Source organism: Pyrus communis, chromosome 15 (genome assembly GCF_041283825.1).
Source record: "Pyrus communis isolate YQ-2024b chromosome 15, ASM4128382v1, whole genome shotgun sequence".
Classification (NCBI taxonomy): domain Eukaryota; kingdom Viridiplantae; phylum Streptophyta; class Magnoliopsida; order Rosales; family Rosaceae; genus Pyrus; species Pyrus communis.
Window position 1 is genome coordinate 35,816,234 of NC_142579.1, and position 18,922 is coordinate 35,835,155.

At 37.6% G+C, this 18,922-nt stretch overlaps 3 protein-coding genes across 4 annotated transcripts; 2 read left to right on the plus strand and 1 right to left on the minus strand.

The window, feature by feature from the left end:
- The first annotated feature begins 4,247 nt into the window (after window positions 1–4,247).
- On the plus strand, window positions 4,248–11,926 carry LOC137746617 (pleiotropic drug resistance protein 1-like). 2 transcript variants are annotated; one of them, XM_068486628.2, is made up of 23 exons: window positions 4,248–4,824; window positions 5,370–5,490; window positions 5,614–5,702; window positions 5,780–5,864; window positions 5,960–6,119; window positions 6,221–6,297; window positions 6,443–6,496; window positions 6,680–6,770; window positions 6,838–7,139; window positions 7,246–7,527; window positions 7,752–8,068; window positions 8,157–8,317; window positions 8,408–8,511; window positions 8,617–8,773; window positions 8,846–9,057; window positions 9,172–9,504; window positions 9,652–9,942; window positions 10,033–10,116; window positions 10,202–10,335; window positions 10,498–10,725; window positions 10,834–11,005; window positions 11,249–11,503; window positions 11,608–11,926. In XM_068486628.2, exons 1-23 carry the CDS (start codon window positions 4,517–4,519, stop codon window positions 11,863–11,865), a joined length of 4,275 nt encoding a protein of 1,424 aa, XP_068342729.2. In that variant the 5' UTR covers window positions 4,248–4,516; the 3' UTR covers window positions 11,866–11,926. The 2 variants fall into 2 exon arrangements, with proteins under 2 accessions (XP_068342729.2, XP_088542403.1); XM_088686277.1 differs by having other exon boundaries at window positions 4,396–4,824; window positions 5,370–5,702.
- Window positions 11,927–13,097: 1,171 nt separating this feature from the next.
- Window positions 13,098–16,031, minus strand: LOC137712736 (putative protein phosphatase 2C 22). The gene is made up of 4 exons (XM_068451886.2): window positions 15,300–16,031; window positions 14,843–15,049; window positions 14,389–14,600; window positions 13,098–13,879 (listed from the first exon to the last, which is right to left on the minus strand). The coding sequence occupies exons 1-4, from the start codon at window positions 15,450–15,452 to the stop codon at window positions 13,315–13,317; spliced, it is 1,137 nt and encodes a 378-aa protein (XP_068307987.2). The 5' UTR covers window positions 15,453–16,031; the 3' UTR covers window positions 13,098–13,314.
- A 1,765-nt stretch (window positions 16,032–17,796) lies between these two features.
- Window positions 17,797–18,531, plus strand: LOC137719901 (protein CHLOROPLAST VESICULATION-like). The gene is made up of 2 exons (XM_088686594.1): window positions 17,797–17,992; window positions 18,105–18,531. The coding sequence occupies exons 1-2, from the start codon at window positions 17,889–17,891 to the stop codon at window positions 18,448–18,450; spliced, it is 450 nt and encodes a 149-aa protein (XP_088542720.1). The 5' UTR covers window positions 17,797–17,888; the 3' UTR covers window positions 18,451–18,531.
- Window positions 18,532–18,922: the final 391 nt, after the last annotated feature.

Consider the following 18,922-nt stretch of genomic DNA (forward strand, 5'->3'; position numbering starts at 1 on the left):
TGGAATGAGTGGTTAAAAGAGAACAATGAGAGAGAAGTAGTAATCATTTAGAAATTACATAATGCACACTTACGACGAGGGTTTGTTAATGGGTCGGGTCAGGCCAATTTGATCTAAATTTTATGAGCTTGGGCCAGACCGGGCTTTTCCAAAATTTTAAGGCCCGGACCCAGCTCACAACTGGTCTTTTATAGGCCAAATGGGCCTGTCTGGGTCACATGGGCCGAGCTAAAATGGCCTTACTTAAAAAAAAAAAGAGTTTGGGCCAAAGTGAGTAGTGACTTTTTATTTTGAGTATATTTATGTAAATTGGGATCTAAAATGGGCTCTCAAGTTGGGCCTATGCGGGCCCGACCGAGCCTTCTTGGGTTCATATGGATCGGGCCTATAGGGCGGGCCTCAAACAACGTAGCCCTTTATATTAAAGGTTGAGTTGGGCCGACAACCCCCAAAATACGCCCATTTACAAAATGCCCTTTGGTTGGAGACTGTCGTATCCAACTTTAGGGCTAATGTTGGCCAAATGCTTTTGGTTGGAGATGACCTAATGTATTGTTTGAACATGATTGTCATAAGAGAAAAGTGTTCACTGAAAATTTTCAGAGGGAATTAATGTAGGGCAAGGAAGTAAATTGATGTTGATACTACGCATATGAGCTAGCTCGAATGGTGACTAAACATTATTTTTTTTGGTAAAAACATTATTATTGTAACGTTATTATTTTTGTAACAAATATTTTTATGGGAAATTTTATTTGGATACATTTGTTTATTTCTACACCCAATCAAACAATTTTTTTTTTGCAATAAATCCCCATATTTCCCTTAAATAATTAAAAAAAAATAGAGTCATATTTTTATCTCTTCACCGAATAACCTTAAACACACCACACCAGTACACCTCTCTATTATGTTCAGCGAACCCAAACCAAACGTCGACAAAAAATTTCCATGAGTTTGTCAAGAACTGATATCTTCATTCATTCATTTCCTTCTCTTTCTCTTCCTCTCTTTTCTCATACCTTGAAAAGAATACGAACCTCCTTTCTCTCTTTTCCGATTGATTGAATCTAAGTTCGTATAAGGAAACAAAAAAAGAGAAAAGAGAGCATTTATGGTCGTCGGAGCTTCGATTGCACTTGTCGAAGAAAATAGAGAGGTGCTGTGGTGAAAACCTCTTTTCCCCTCTGTTTTACTCGATGGTGGCTATGGCCAACCTACAAATTCTATTTTTTTTTCTAAAATCTTTTTATTTATTTAATGGTAAAGTTGAAATTCTATTAAAAATATTTTTTAAATTAGCCGCAAAAATAAAACAATGGGTTGAACTAAAATTTCCTATATTTTAATCTCTTCAAAAACAATGTTTGAGCCTCATGATCTTCCCCTACGATGAAAAAAAAAAAAAAAAAATCACGTATTTCATTTGTCACTGCTTACGACATTAATGTTCTATCATTTATTATTATATATATCTAATTGTTCTGTGGATTGTATGTATGCATAATTTTCAGTACTAGCATGGGGAAATTTTTTTTATCTATATTTTTTAGAAGTTTGTTTCAACTACGGAATTATGAGCTATATGTTAGTTGCCTAAATAGTCATGAGATTTTTTTTTCTTACAAAAACAACGAATATTCAAGTAAGAAATGGACGGTCCAACGCAATTTTCTCCAATGAAAGTGGAAGGAAATGTATTTTTGTGATATGAATTATGAAGTAAGCAATGACGTCTCCATCAAAGAACACAGTAGTAAGCAGTGACGTTTTACAGTCGATCAGAGGACGTTTACCACTGCGGGGTTGGTAACATTATTCGTAATTCTCGTTAGGGCTAACTCTTTTTTTTAAATAAAAAAATCGTTTACCAAAACTGTAAATAATTTAAAAACCAAAACGACAGAGAAATATTTCCAGGTACCTGTCACATATGCGCTGACCTAGAATTCCACTAACGAACATTTGACATCTGTATATTTTATTCTTTTAAATTTAAAAACTGACAATTATTTTAAAATAAACTCAAAATGACATCAGAGGCTGCCGAGCATGACGACGCCGAACCACCCGCACCCACCTCCATCACCGGTCGGTGATTTTTCCTTTCCCCTCTCTCTTCCGCTCTTACCTCTAAATGGAACCCAGAGATTGTCGGCGGCGACTCCAACTCAGATCTGCTGTCGTCAATCTCGATCTACCAGCCGGAGTTCGCTGACATCTTTTTTGTTCTTACTCTGGAGCAGGAAAGAGAAGAAATAAAAAGGGGAAGAGAGAGAGAAAGAAAGAGATAGGGAGAGAGGTGATGCGGAAGGGCAGGATGGGTGGACCGGTGGAGCCGTGGAGGGATGGGGGATGGGGGATGGGGATGGGCGATGGGGAAATGGGTATTTTCGATTTGCAGGAAAGCGCTGGAGCTCACCCTACAACTTCAATTTTTTTTTAATTATTTAATTATTTAATTATTTAGTGAAATGAACATAAGGGTAAAATGGGTATTTTAGTGTAACTTAAGAAGTAGAAGGATAGGTGTCAGATGCTTATTAGTGAGGAATTCCAAGTCAGCATGTGTGATAGGTACTTGGAAAAATTTCCTTAAAACACGTGATGTACCGCTTGTATTTTCTGTTACAACTAAAAATTTCTTCACAACGATGTGTATGTTTCAAGTTCCAATGCCAACGGACATGGATGATTGCTTAAATATTTGCAAAAGCCGGCAAAATATTGAGATAGAAGGAATTAATTTATGGCTGAAATTATTAGTTTTCGTAGCAAAATTACATGTAGTGTAAGAGAAAATGTAAGAAATTTGTACTGGAAATTGTACATTCTTTTTTCTATCACATAGGATTAGTGTTTCACTGATTTTGATCTGGCCTCGCATCATCACGTTCTGAAAGCATTTTATCATGGAAGCCCCACCAGCAAGCAAGCACCACAAAGAATCTCCCGGAGCTTAGGTCATCTCCAATGAAGAGCTAGATGCCATATTTAGTAATAAAATTGATAAAATCTGTCTCTAACCAAAGGGTAAAGGAAATCAACTTAAAAGAATCAGACTAAGTTTGTCATGTAGTCTTATGGCAGACTAAGTTTGATCCAAAAAAGTAATAAAATATAGCCCTCATGGTTGGAGATGAAATTTTTTATCTTTAACGTCATCTTTATATATTAATTTTTAGAGAGCTACGTTTAGCCTTCGTGATTAGAAATGACCTTATTAACAAGGGGTTGACATTGTAGCTGGTGCTAAGTGATGACATAATTAATTGGAAAAAAATATATATATATATATATACCGATTAATCGTGCTTGTGCTATTTTGTTGAAAGATTACATTTATAATGGAACTCTCAGAGTCTCACTCCTCATCATTTTAGAAATTGATCAAATCTAGCTGGGATATTAAGCAACAGATTCATACCACGTTGAAAGAATTATTTCATCAAATCAATTTGTTCATTAATTGCATAATAACAGGAGACGGTGAGGATGATAAGTCTTGGAATTAGCATGTTTGATTCAATAAACAATCCTGTAGTTTCACCTCTTAATTAATTAAGCAAATGATCATTGATTTTTGTTTGCTGTGTAAGGAAACTCCTGCAGATCTGATCTGGGGCAGTTTCTTTTCGTTTTGATCGTAAACTCTATTACTTAAATCTGTGCAATCGGTGGCACATAATTTTGAGTTCCTGGACGGTTCAATATGCACGCTAATTAAAGAAACAAGGCTTCTTACTCTACTGTCCTTGCTTGCAAATCACAATGTTCTGCTATATCTCTTGACTGTAAATCAGAGTATTCTTAAAGAATACAAGATTCTTATATCGGAAAACAATATAAATTACAATATGCAATGAATAGTTAAACATCAAAAGATAGTGTGACAAAAATTTCACACACGGTAAAATGTAAATTACGTATCAAATTGGCATAAGCGTAAGACTAACGTTTTTTTTTTTCTTTTTAAGACTAAAGTTTTTTTTTTTTTTTTAATTAGGAAATGTTGCACTATTATTTGTATATACATGCTTCAAGTATAATATGTATCAGTTAGTGCTACGATCTAGTTATATCCTTCTTAACTTATAAATGAGAAATATTAGATTCAAAGTTTCAAATCTCTCATGTATAATGAGTTTGACAAAGTAAATTATTCTGCCACCTTTTTTTTTTTTTAATTTATAATAATTTTATCGTTGCATTATAAAAGAATAAAATATAAGTCCAAAGTCTCACTTCTAGTTTGAAGTTCGTATAAATATTATGTATCAAACTCCCATACCCACCGAAGGGAATGAGATAGCTGGTATGACACATGCGTTTGGTCATCTCTGTGTCCGTTCATAAACCCTGAAAGCCATTTCAATTAATATCTCAGCTATTCAACTCTGAAGTCCACGAAATACAATTTTATTTTGCATGTGAGTGTGGGAAAACTTGGTGGGCTGTGTTTGGAATTTGATTTTATATGATAAGAAATTAGTGCAGTAGTTGAAGTGAAGGGACAATGAGCAATCCTGGGAGTGGACGTAGCAGCTTTGACATGTGGAGAAACACTTCCATGGAGGTTTTCTCCATGTCTTCTCGTCACGAAGAAGATGATGAAGAGTCTCTGACATGGGCTGCTATCGAGAGACTGCCTACGTATTTACGCACGCGGCGAGGTCTGCTTGCGGAAGAGGAGGGCAAAGCTAGAGAGATTGATGTGACGAATCTGGGATTACTAGAAAGGAAGAACTTGTTGGAGAGACTGGTGAAGATTGCAGAGGAAGATAATGAGAAGTTCTTGTTGAAGCTCAAGGATCGCATGAACAGGTATATCAATTCGACTTTTTCTCACTTTTTTTTAGAAGAAAATATTCTAAACTACAATAACTTACAGTTTATAGAGAAAATCATTTGAACTGATAGCAAGGGTTAAATACCGACCAACTGGTTTAACTTACATCTGCATTTGACTTTTTCTTTTTCATTAACTTGTTCATGAATTGGTTGATAATTTTGTGTTGGAGAATATGATCTTACATCGGTCCCATGCAAAATAATTTACAAATAAAACATGGGAGATCCCACAACTAATAACACCGAGACCTTTTTGTGCTAAACACCTAGTAATAAATGATTAAGTTGGAACAATATCGGTGATATTGGTGGAGCGTATAGAGATCATTTTGTGTTCAGTATGTTTGGAAAAATAGTTCGTCATTTAGTATTTCTTGAACTGGTGTGTCGATATTACATTTAAATTTTTTTGGGGACCCCTGTGGGCGGTCGCGCCTGGGACCCTTGCTGAATGGCCCTAGAAGAAACTCATAACTTATTTGGAGCTGGTTTCCCTGTTTTCCAAAATTTACACTCAGAGTTGGACTTGAATATCCGACAACTGAAGTCCGGTTCGAGCATTTAAATGTTGAAGCAGAGGCTTATGTTGGCGGTAGGGCATTGCCTACAATGTTCAACTTCTCCATTAATATGTTAGAGGTAATTCAACTTTTGAATCAAACATTTATATTGGTTTTTTTATTTACAAATTTGTGCAGTTTGATTTTGTACGTAGCAATTCAACTTTCTCTTGTGCATCACATTTTTTTTTCCTCTCTGAAGTTGTTGTTGAATTATCTCCATATTCTTCCAAGTCGAAAGCAACAATTACCAATCCTCAATGATGTTAGTGGAATTATCAAGCCAAAAAGGTAATTAATTAGGCAATATTACTGATGCAAATATTTAACTTACGGTAGTTCTCAAATTTATGGTCTAATTTGCGCAGAATGACACTACTTTTAGGCCCCCCGGGCTCTGGAAAGACCACATTACTATTGGCACTGGCCGGAAAACTTGGTAAAGATCTAAAAGTAAGCATATTACATTTACTTCTATCTAATCAACTTACTATATAGCGTTAACTTTTGTGTTATGGCTTCACGTAATTGTTTGTAATAACTTGTAGCTTTCGGGGAGAGTTACATACAACGGACATGGGATGGAAGAGTTTATACCAGAGAGAACATCAGCTTATATTAGTCAACATGATCTACACATACCGGAATTGACAGTGAGAGAAACGATGGCTTTTTCAGCAAGATGTCAAGGGGTCGGGCCACGTTATGGTCAGTTAAAATACAGTGAAATTTTACATGTCTAACTTATTGATTAGTTTGAAGTATATTTCATGAAAATCAAAGTTCATTTGCGTTGGAAACACTTTCAGAAGTGCTGGTAGAATTATCAAGGAGAGAGAAGGCCGAAAACATTAAGCCGGATCCTGATCTTGATGTTTACATGAAGGTATGAGAAACGGAAGAGTACTGGAGGAAAGAAAATTTTACCACTTTCCTTGTAAATGTTTCTCCTTATAATTCATTTATATCAGCAATTACGCACCTATTTTTAAAAGGAAAATTTATTTTCCGGTGTTGCTTGTATTTTACAGGCAGCAGCACTGGAAGGACAGGAAACCAATGTAGTTACAGATTACATAATCAAGGTACCCACCATTCTTCTACATTAATGCATTGTGAAAAAATTATTAGCTAGAAGGACCGCGTTTCTTTTACCACTCAATGACCGCATGATGTAAGAAGTACAGATCGACTGGTTGCATCATACGGTCATAAAAATGTGGTCTCTTTACTGTATTCCTTCTGTTTTTGCTAATCAAGTTTTGCAGGTTCTGGGGCTCGACATTTGTGCTGACACCATGGTAGGGGATCACATGAGACGAGGTATCTCTGGTGGACAAAAAAAGAGACTCACCACAGGTAGGTTTGTAGTTCTAGAAGAGACCACAAATTCGTCCCTACCAATTTCTAAATCCTGAAACTGCAGGGGAGATGCTGGTTGGACCAGCAAAAGCACTTTTCATGGATGAAATATCTACCGGCTTGGACAGTTCGACTACATATCACATAGTAAATTCACTCAGACAATCCATCCACATCCTCAATGGAACTGCTCTAATCTCTCTCTTGCAGCCAGCACCAGAAACTTATGATCTCTTTGATGACATAATTCTCCTCTCAGATGGCCACATTGTGTATCAAGGCCCTCGTGAGAATGTGCTTGAATTCTTTGGACACATGGGATTCAAATGTCCAGAGAGGAAAGGAGTTGCTGATTTCCTACAAGAAGTAAGTTAGTCGTACTATGACATATCTTCCCGTTTACTTATTTAATTTCTGCAGGAAGATCAGACTTGATAATTACAACTTTTATTTTTTGTTGTGTTTATTATAGGTGACATCAAGGAAAGATCAAGAGCAATACTGGGCTCAGAAAGAGAAGCCTTATAGCTTTGTAACTTCCGATGAATTTGCTGAAGCATTGCAGTCATTTCACATCGGTAGAGAACTTGGCGATGAGCTTGCCATTCCGTTTGACAAGTCTAAAGGCAACCCTGCATCTTTAACAACTAAGAAGTATGGAGTTAGCAAGAAGGAACTTTACAAAGCTTGTATGTCTAGACAAATTTTACTTATGAAGAGGAACTCGTTTATCTACATTTTCAAAATGATCCAGGTAAGTAGAGTATGAGCATGTGTTGGACATTCACTTTAGACTTAAGCCTAAAAATCACAACGTGAATTCTCGTATTGCTTTAGAAGAACAGCCGGAATTCAAAATATGACTTATCATATTGCTTTTAAAAAAAATTGTTCGTAATTCTATAAATGCCAAATGAAAATTTGGATTGTCAACCTGCAATCAGCTAATTTGAACTCTGGTTTTGATTTTGGTTTCAGTTTAGTTTAATGGCTTTGGTAACAATGACATTATTCTTACGTACTGAGATGCACCGAGGTAGTGTGGAAGATGGTGGCATTTACATGGGATCTTTGTTTTTCACAATGATGATCATTATGTTCAATGGGTACTCAGAACTTGCTATGACTGTAATGAGACTTCCTGTGTATTTCAAGCAAAGGGATCTTCTGTTCTTTCCTGCTTGGGCATATGCTTTACCGAATTGTCTGATAAGGATCCCTTTGACCATTGTGGAGGTTTCTATTTGGGTGACCGTTACTTACTACGTTATAGGCTATGATCCGAGCATTGGAAGGTGAAAAACATAACATAGTAGAAATTAGTTTTAAAATTTTGGCCTCGAAACCATTTGTTATGGAACTGATGAAAGTTTGTAATATCAGGTTCTTCAAACAGTTCCTTTTACTGCTGTGTATTAGCCAGATGGCAAATGGACTGTTCCGATTGATAGCGGCAATAGGCAGGAGCCCAATTGTTGCAAACACATTTGGGTCTGCTGCTTTAGTTTTTGTTTTCGTTCTAGGTGGCTTTATCTTATCTCGAGGTGAATCATTTATACAGATGCATCGTTATCATTTCTTTTTTGTTAACTTCTTTTAGATTTGATGGTAAAAAATGCCCCTCTTGTTACCAGACAATATGAAGAAATGGTTGTTGTGGGGGTATTGGCTCTCACCGATGACATATGGAATGAATGCCTTGGCCATCAACGAATTTCTTGGAAAAAGTTGGAGACATGTAAGCATCATTTTTTTACTGAGATGAAGGGTTAGTACATGAGAAAAAAATTAACAACGAAAAATGTTAGCTAAAATGTACGTGTGTACAACATTTGGATTATAGGTTCCTGCCAACTCCACAGAACCATTAGGAGTTCTGGTCATGAAGTCTCGAGGGGTACTACCAGAAGCGCGCTGGTACTGGCTTGGAGTAGTAGCTTTACTTGGATTTATTCTTTTATTCAACTTCCTTTTCACCTTGGCACTTCAGTATCTTGATCGTAAGTACCAACTTTGACATTTTTCTTCTCATCATTGGAAATGTTCTAACAATCACACTAAATTTCCTGTAGCCATTGACAAGCCTCAGGCAGTAATGTCCAAAGAAGCCTTGGCAAAGAAACTTGCCAAGAAAACTGGAGACACCACCGAGCTTTCATTGACAAGAAATGAAAGTCAAGAGAATATGTCTGCCAATCGTACCAGGAAGCGAGGAATGGTTCTTCCTTTTGAACCCCTCTCAATTACATTTAATGAAATCAGATATGCAGTTGACATGCCACAGGTATCTTTTCTGTTTTTGTAAAGGTTGCTGATGATGAGGGGCATATTTATTGAAGTGCTTGCTCGTTTCTTCTAGTGTGGAATGCATTTACATACTTGCTATGCATTCTTGCAGGAAATGAAAGCTGAAGGCATAACTGAGAATCGACTAGAACTTCTGAAGGGTGTGAGTGGTGCCTTTCGGCCTGGTGTCCTAACAGCCCTAATGGGTGTTAGTGGTGCAGGAAAGACTACTCTAATGGATGTCTTGGCCGGAAGGAAAACAGGTGGATATATCGAGGGAAACATCAACATATCTGGATATCCAAAAAATCAAGAAACATTTGCTCGCATATCCGGATATTGTGAACAAACAGATATACACTCTCCTCATGTCACGGTTTATGAGGCTTTGGTTTATTCAGCATGGCTCCGGTTACCACCAGAGGTTGATTCCCCAACCAGAAAGGTATACTTTCAAACTATGTTTTTCTTATTGGGGCTTGAGACAGATGATATAATCAATGTCAACCAAAAGCTAGGTTGCACATAATTTTCATTAATTTTCTTTCTATCAAGTCAAATCATTAACCATAAATTAGCTTATTGGTTGTAGATGTTCATTGAGGAAGTTATGGAGCTTGTGGAACTGACCTCAATAAAGGAAGCACTTGTTGGATTGCCCGGAGTGAATGGTCTTTCAACTGAGCAGCGTAAAAGGCTAACAATTGCAGTAGAGCTTGTTGCCAACCCCTCCATAATATTTATGGATGAGCCAACCTCTGGCCTTGATGCCAGGGCAGCAGCAATTGTAATGAGAACAGTGAGGAATACGGTGGACACTGGGCGAACTGTAGTCTGCACCATTCACCAGCCAAGCATTGACATATTTGATGCTTTCGATGAGGTTAGATACCTTTTTATGCTTAGGATTATACAAGTTGAGTATGTTGCTTGGTGTAAAAAGAACTGAGAAATTCACTATCCCACATTGCAGCTGTTTCTTTTGAAACGAGGAGGCGAGGAAATATATGTTGGGCCCTTAGGCCACCAATCTTCCGACTTGATCAACTATTTTGAGGTTAGGCTTAATACATACTCAGTAACTATACCATCTGAAAATGTTCTGCTCAACTGCTAACATAAAAAAGTTTTATTTCATCAAGGGAATTAGTGGAGTATCTAAATTACGGGACAGTCACAATCCTGCAACTTGGATGTTGGAGGTTACTTCTGCAGGACAAGAAGAGGCTCTCGGGGTTAGTTTCAGTGACATATATAAGAACTCGGAACTATACAGGTAGGATTTCCGTATAAGTTTGAACTTTTATTTATCAGCTTCTAGTGTATTATTAAACACTGAAGGGTGACGAATTGAAATTGAATTCATGGAAAGCCAAACGATCATGTTTTTTTGCTACACGTACGTTCAAGTTACAAATACCGTGTGTCGAATGTTTAGGAGCAATAAGGTCTTGATCAAGGAACTAAGTACTCCACCACCAAATTCAAGAGATTTGCACTTTTCTACACAGTATTCTCAGTCGTTCTTCAACCAGTGTATAGCTTGCCTATGGAAACAGCATTGGTCTTACTGGCGAAACCCGTCATACAGTGCAGTGAGACTTTTGTACACTGCTATGATGGCTTTAGTATTTGGGACAATATTCTGGGGTCTTGGCTCCAAAAGGTACACAGATAGTGTTAATTACTTTCGAGATATTTCTATATATGTAAGGTATGTGACGAAATATGAAACCTAATGTGTTGAAACGGGGGAAATTCTTGCGAAATGCAGGAATAACCAACAAGATGTTCTTAATGCAATGGGTTCTATGTATTCTGCTGTTCTCTTCATTGGGGTACAAAATGCCTCATCAGTGCAGCCAGTTGTAGGTATTGAAAGGATAGTATTTTACAGGGAAAGGGCTGCTGGAATGTACTCAGCTTTTCCATATGCCTTGGGACAGGTATGTTACCAAGTTTGGTGAAGCTTGCTTTTCGCCTAGTGATTTCCAAACTTCCGTTTTTCTACTTATGTACTCCTCCCCTTGTTTCTGTCCCTTGAATCTCGTTTGATTTATTCAATCCAAAGGGCTAGAAATAAAGGGAGTAGTGCTGGAGGAGAGAAGGGAACTGCAAATCCCTTCTGGAGGGCAGATGATCCTTTCCAATCTCTAATCATCCAACACTAATTCCAACTTTTATTGTAGATAATCATTGAGCTTCCATATACTTTGTTCCAAACTATCATCTATGGGCTTATAGTATACACCATGATCGGATTCGATTGGACGGTCAGCAAGTTCCTTTGGTATCTCTTCTTCATGTACTTCACCTTCTTATACTACACATTGTATGGTATGATGATTGTGGGCATTACTCCCAACACAACCATTGCTGCTGTAGCTTCCTCAGCCGTCTACCCCTTATGGAATGTTTTTTCCGGATTCGTCATTCCAAGAACAGTAAGTAACGCCTTAACACATTGTAAATGATCACCTTGCATATTCTTGTTCATTTGATTGAACATATCGTACCATGACTCAATATGTTGGTTTTTGTGGCACAGAGAATTCCGATATGGTGGAGATGGTTCTACTGGGTGTGTCCGGTGTCGTGGACTTTGTACGGATTGCTTACTTCACAATTTGGAGGCATCAAGGATACGCTTGATTCGGGTGAAACTGTTGAAGATTTTATAAAGGATTATTTTGGCTACAGAGAAGGCTTTCTAGGTGTTGTTGCAATTGTCCATGTTGGGATTTCAGTGCTCTTCGGATTCATCTTTGCCTTGTCAATCAAGGCATTGAACTTCCAGAAGAGATGAAAACAAACCTTATACATGTACATGTGAATAAATTGAAGGACTTAATGATCTTTAGTTTTGCCTAGAGTCCACGAACATGTCCTACAAATTAATGGGTGACTGGAATTAACGTACTTGGTTTTAGGGTTTGGGGTTGCTTCACACTTTTGTCGACATAAAGGACGCATTTAATTTGGGTGAACCAGCTATGCCGGCTTATGGAAGACTACTTAAGGAGTTAGTTTGGATATAGAAAAGGAGTTTGTGGGGTTGGTGTTTGAATTTTTGTGTTGTTTAGGGTTCATCTCTGCCTTCTCAGTCAAGGTATATTTAAATTATTCTCCAGTTAAAAATGTAAGATATGAATCCAATAAACCACCGAAACTATCTTCCGACTACTTTTTTTGCACATGTGCTATCTTCTAACTACCATATCACCACAAGGATTATTAATTCAATTAAGCCTAAAAGTAGCTCTTAGTATTATGCGATTAGAACATGTAATTCCAAAAAAAATTGAGAATGTTATGCAAATAAATACCTATGATTCTTTTCAGATGATAGCAAGCAGAGAGCGTTCGTCACTCCGAGTACCATTCATGCAGCATTGTTATTCAAAAATATTATTAGGTTGTTGAATTTATTAAAAAAAATAAAAAAGAAAAAGAAAAAATACGTAGAAGAGTACACGATGATTTTATTACACAGTGGTAACAACTCCCATTTTATTTTGTGCATATAATGGGAGGCTTGATTTTGTATATCCCTCACGTAGGAGAAAACTAACATAGTAAGATCCCATTTGAGAATGCTTTTATAGGACACACTTCCACTTGGTAAATTCCTCATGTCTCAAACAATTAAAAATTTGAAAAAATCAAAGCACTTGGAAGTCCTTTAAGAAGCACCTAGTAAGTGCTTTATAAAGCACTTTTAGAACCCAAAAACATTTTTCGGCCAAACGGTTTCAAAAGCGATTTCTACCACTATATAGGTGCATTTCCAAAAAGCATGTAATCAGCTTAACAAAGAGAAAAACTTACACGACAATAGCCTCCTGTGGCAATTAAATGAAAACATGTGAAAGTTTTTGTCCGTATGCCCTAGCTTCATTTGCACGAGTACACCACATGCCATTTAAGTTGTTCTCAAAAAGGCTTACAAGCAACAATATAAGTGCAAGATAACCAATCATCATGTCGTTCGAAAGTGGGTGCCCATTAGAATAATGATGGTAAGTCATGAACAAGTAATTCCACTGTAAATCCCATCAACTATTTAAAATCATATCAAGAACTGTCTACACGAGTTAAATCAGAGTTATACAGGGACAACAAATTAGGTTACCGACTTGGCCGCCGCATATATTACAGTTGGAACTCGAAAATCTCAGTAAAACTACAATGGAAAATTTCAATTAGACAGACACATGATGTAGAGGGGAAAAAGGGTAAAGCATTCGACATCATCTTAAGTTTTCAAGTCATTCAAGAAGCTCTGCAACTCCCTCAAACCTTCAGCCGAAAAACTCCTCTGCACTCTTGAGCGAGGAGCAATCAAATTAGGCGGAGGCTGTGGTTGGAAACAGACGACGACAGCAGCTAAGTTGTCCCCGCTCTTCCTCTTCAAAGCCTCATCAACCAAATCCTTGCTACACGCGGCTGGGTCATTGTGCTCCTGAAGCCTCCGACGAGCAAAATCCACAGCATTTTGACTCCTGAACACATCCCAGATCCCATCACAACCAATGATAAGGAATTCGTCCTCCTCTGTCAACTTTGCGGTCATAAGTTCCGGCTCTGCACTGAGTGGCCCACCCTCCCTGGCCTTCATCCCTTCCATATGCCAGTCTCCCAAGGCACGAGCAACATTAAGTTGCCCATTAAGGTAACCATCATACACATGTCCTCCAGATGCCTCGATCCGTTGCTTCTCTTTGCTGCAAATTGGTTTGTGATCTCTTGACATTTCAATTGCTTTTCCACGGCGGCACAGCACTGCTCGACAATCTCCAGCATTTGCAACCACCAACAACCTAGCAATAGAAACTAAGATCAACATACGACTAATCAATGACACACATCTCATGGTACATCTGAAATATTTCAGGACATACATAAACGGGTTAACCAGAGAAGACACAGATCGAACCACAATAAATCAACTAAACACGTATGCTTGACCTTAGGTAAACACTAAACAGGTCAACTGGATCATAGTTACCCACACCCATAAGAAGAAACTAATCTCAACAGAATATTACTAGGCAGCCTAAACTTTCCAAGTACTCTAATTAAGTCCGAGCTTGCTTCAGAAGGCAGTAGACCAACAATTACAATTTAGGGTAACAACCCAATTATGCTTTTAGTGTCATTGATCTACATTGAAACAAGACAACAATTCATTTAAGGAAAAAAAAAGGGAAACAAACAACAAACAACCACCACCAAGCCTTATCCCACTAAGCGGGGTCGGCTGTCTGAACAGTCATGATACATGCATCAATAGTTCCAAGGTAGAGAAAACGAAAAAAAAAAATCCAACCTTCCAATGAGAAGAGCTGTCAATGCAGTGGTACCAGAAGCAAGTTTGGCATCCAAGGTGCAAGCTTCCTCAAAGGCAGTGTCAGTATGCAGAAATGCTGAAGTAACAACCCGTTCAATATCTGTAGGGAAGTCTTCATTCTCCAAAATGAACTTCGGCAGATGGGATGAAGCAAAATCAGCCGCATGCTTTCCTCCATGTCCATCAAACACCTGAGCAACCGATACGGTAGGAATGTTCAATTAGGAAATTCTAAGGATATATTAGCTAGCAAGTGCAACACATATAGTTATTGTTCCAAACATATGTTTTAATATCAACAACCACCACAAAAATCTACCTCTAAAGAACTGAGGCATATAGTCAACAAATGAAAACTAAACAATTCAGAGTAGAATGTTATTGCACAATGTGTTAGGAAACTCGTAAGAACATGTGGAAAGACGATAAATACCCCATAGAAGGCGCTTGGGCCATCGGTATGATCCTTGAGCCCATAATCTTCAATAAAATTGTCCACGCAGACATACACATCTTCCATGTTTGGACGAGACCCAATGTCAGCCCATGCTCCGGAGCGGACAATTGGAATGAAATTAGATTCAAAGTCCTCTGCTTGAACTCCCGGCTCAACCTTGATCTCTTTTGTTTTCGTCTTCATCTGCAAAATCCCATTCACACATTCAACAATTGCACCAAGACCACAGAATTTATATTCGACAATTTAATCGCTACGAAAACAGATCTTCAATACTCCGAAAAACAGAACTACTCATAGCAAGTAAGCTTAATTAATCAAAATTCTAGAAGCCATTTCTACATAATTAACAGCTTAAACATACAATTAATCACTAATCATCTAAGAAACCCAAATGGAAAAATGCAGAAGCAGAGGAATGAATGAAACATACAAGAGACGGGTGTCGAACGAGTGATTTCTTGCACGGCACTGGAACGCCATCGGCGGGGCTAAAGCCACACTGCCAGTAGGCCGCAGCGGTCGAAAGAGGGTTCGGAGGCCGACCCTCGCTTGAGCTTCCATTCTCCACTTTACTCCCCTCCATAGTTCTCAACCATCAACATCCTCTGCCCCCACCAACCCACCAAAATTCAAGTCTCCAAAATTCGGAAAATTTTCTCAGAATGCGACTCACTGAGTCGGTCACTGACTTTGTTCTGCTGAAAGATTGGGGCTTTAGCTGAAATGGCAATCTGGGTCTGTGCTGAATTTAAAAAAAAATAAAAAAATAAAAAAAGGTTTTTGGTTGAGAAATGATTTGGGATTATTGAAGGGATGACAAATCAGTCGAATCCAATGAGAATTGCCGTTTCGGAAACGAAAAGGGATTCAATTTGGTTTCACAATTGGATTTGGGGATTTAGGGTTTTGCAAGTGCAGGCATTGAAAAGGATGGAATTTTTGTTTTCTGGGAAGTAAGTACAAGAACAGGTTTTTAGAGAAAGATAGAGAATTAGGGTTTTAGAGAGTGACGAAATCGCAGTGAAAGCGATGCACTGTGAGAGATTTTGGGCGATCTACACGAAGACACTGGTTTCTGCTGAATGCTGAGATCTAACTGGTCGGTTTCTTAGGGGGAGGTGAAACGGCGTCGTACACGGAGCAACAACTGCATTTTGTTGACTTTGGGGTTTGATAAAGTCACATGCTTTGGTCATTTTCGAAAAATTAGATATTTTTGAGAAATAAATATCTAAAGTAATTTAATTAAAGAAGTGAAGAAATATTAACAGCAAGGTAAGGACTAATGTGTCAGGATGTTGAATTCATGGCGTCCTATTGATAACTACCTAATTTTTGGTGAGATTCTGTGTACCTACCAGAGCATTTTTTCTGTCCTTTACAAAGGGGTTATTTCGGTAGTTTTGACACGGCAGTCTATATTTTTTAGAGCAAAAAAAATTCACAGATGCATTTTAACCTTTCACTAGTCATCATCGTACAATTCATCAGTATAAAAAATCAGATATAAGACGTATTGTATGAAATACGAGTCTCAAATTCATCACTACTAATCCACCCTTAGGTGGTTATACCTACCTTGAGCTTTCAAGTACTTGAAAAGCAAAAATTAAGGTCAACTTCGCCACTTTTAGTTATCAATTGTTGGTAAATATGTTGGCTGGCAAGCACGACAAACAACAAAATAAGCACGTGAATTTGACAAACTTTAATTTGACAAGGGAAGTGTTATTGACACTTTAAAAATTTTATTCTACATTCTTTATAAGTGTATTTTTCTTTCCAAATATAGAAAGTTTGGAGTGTAAAATATGATTTTTCGAGTACCAATAACAATACCCATTTGACAATTAATCAGTAATGTTATGTAGATTAAATTTATAGACTAAATAATGTGTTATTAATAAAAAAATAAGTACGTTAATCAATATTTAATTAATAACTCAATCATCAACTTTTATGTCATTTAGTTTACAAAATTTAGTCCATATATTTAGTCACCCTAGCATTACTGATCAAGAAAACTAGTAAGGCAACATTCTTTGAAAGCATCCACTTTAAAGAGAAAGGCAAAAGAAGTAAATAGTGACCATTACAATAGAGACTATGCACAAAACCACCTGCGAAGTTACTAATTGCATTAGAAGAGGCTACACCATCTTCATCGTAAGACACGAACATAAAACACAAGCCCCTATAAGCAAATCTAATTGGAGCAAAAGATGCACTGATGACTAAAAATTTATCTCGCAAAAATCAACTTTCAAGGACCAAATAAAAAAAACTAGAATTCATAATCTTGAAGTTTATTTTAGCCAGAAGCTCCTTGCTTTTGACATGATTTTTTTGCAGACATTAAAATACTAGTATAATTTGTTGATTGTTTTAACAATATGAATGATGAAAAGATTAAACAAATTTGGGGTCATATGATAGTGAAATTAAATTGGTAGCATTTGCTGTAATTGGTTCAAAGTCAAAATAAGGTAGAGCACTCAGCTCTCCAACCAAATACCAATGACTCTTCCGATGAGACTTTTTGGATGCTTCCTAGTACTCGCTAATTCAATGTTTCAAATGTTAGATCTTTGTTTACCGAGTACGCTGGCTTAATTGTCGGCAGCTTCTGCTGAAAGTGAGGCTTTGCATGAGTAGTTAGTTGATTCTTTTGGGTGTATCTGCAGAAAAAGAGTATGACAATATGTATATTCTCTCTCTAATTGATGAACAGGAAACTCAATCCTACACGCGTCTCCAAGAGAAAAATCGTGGTAGAAATAGACGGCAAGCAACTATTGGTTTGTGATAGAGGGTCCAACCCCACGTGGAGGGTCACTTTGAGGTATTTGTCTGGTACTACCAATTACTCCATCTCGTTTAACCAAAACCCACCTTCCTCTTTCGATATATACATGCTCCTTCTCCTTCTTTCATTGTTAAAATTCAGAAGGAATAGAGAAAAGAGAGAGAGAGAAGGAGAGAGAAGAGAGAGAGAGGACATAGAGAGAGAGAGAGAGAGATGACTGTTACAAACTTCAACTGCTGCCTCAATCCGCCACCTTCAAATCAAAACCATGGTTCAGGCCCTTCTTTGCCCTCAAAGCAAAATCAAGTACCTGTATGGTATGTGTAATCAAACCCCAATCTCATGCCTCGTATTTGTATGACCAATTGAAAGTTATTTATGCATGAGGAGGTCATTTGGTGTTTAATCATGTCAAATATTTGCGTGTAGGAACAAAAATGATCATGGATCATGGGCTAAACGATGTGTTGTAGGCATGAGTTGCATCATGATCGGATTCGAAATGGGCAGCGTAGTAAGTAACCAAACCCATGAGGCCATTGCTAAAGTTATGCCTTTGCCGTTGGAAATAGCAACATCAAGTGACCAGAGGGTCGCAAAATGGAGTGAAAAAAGAATGTGCCCACAGTGGAGCCCTAACTCACTGGAGACCATCGTGCCGGAGAATCTTCCAAGGCCGTCCGCTCGAAGAAGATGGGAAGCCGTCGGTTTTTCTAAGGATGCTCCGGCGGTTCAAATGGTTGTTAGAAAAGGTGGCAACTGCTTTGCTATGTAGATTTGCACTTTGATACATCATGTATATGCACCATATGTATAACCAAATACAGAATCAATGAAGATCACCAAATTATTTCTAGGCATTTTAGTCATTTTAATTATGTGTTGGATTCTTCTTCTTGTTGGATCTAAATTGGAAACTTCGCAGTACAACATTGTGTAGCAGTACATGCAGTACAAATTTTGGAAGTCTTTTGGAAGAAAAAAACAAAAACACGAAAAAGAGAAAAATAATTAGGAATTAGAGGCGGCTCTCAAGGGGTCAGCTATTTTGCCTACGACCTCAAATGGTTTTTGTATGCGCATTCACTACAAGGGATTTTTCAGCTGTTAGGTCGTAGGTCAAGATTCAAACTCTGATGACCAAATATTTTTGTGTGTAAAATACACTGGAGCGTAATAACATTTCATTTGAACATATTTTCCAGAAGACCATGACAGAAATACTATGTCTTAATTCAGTGTCATCA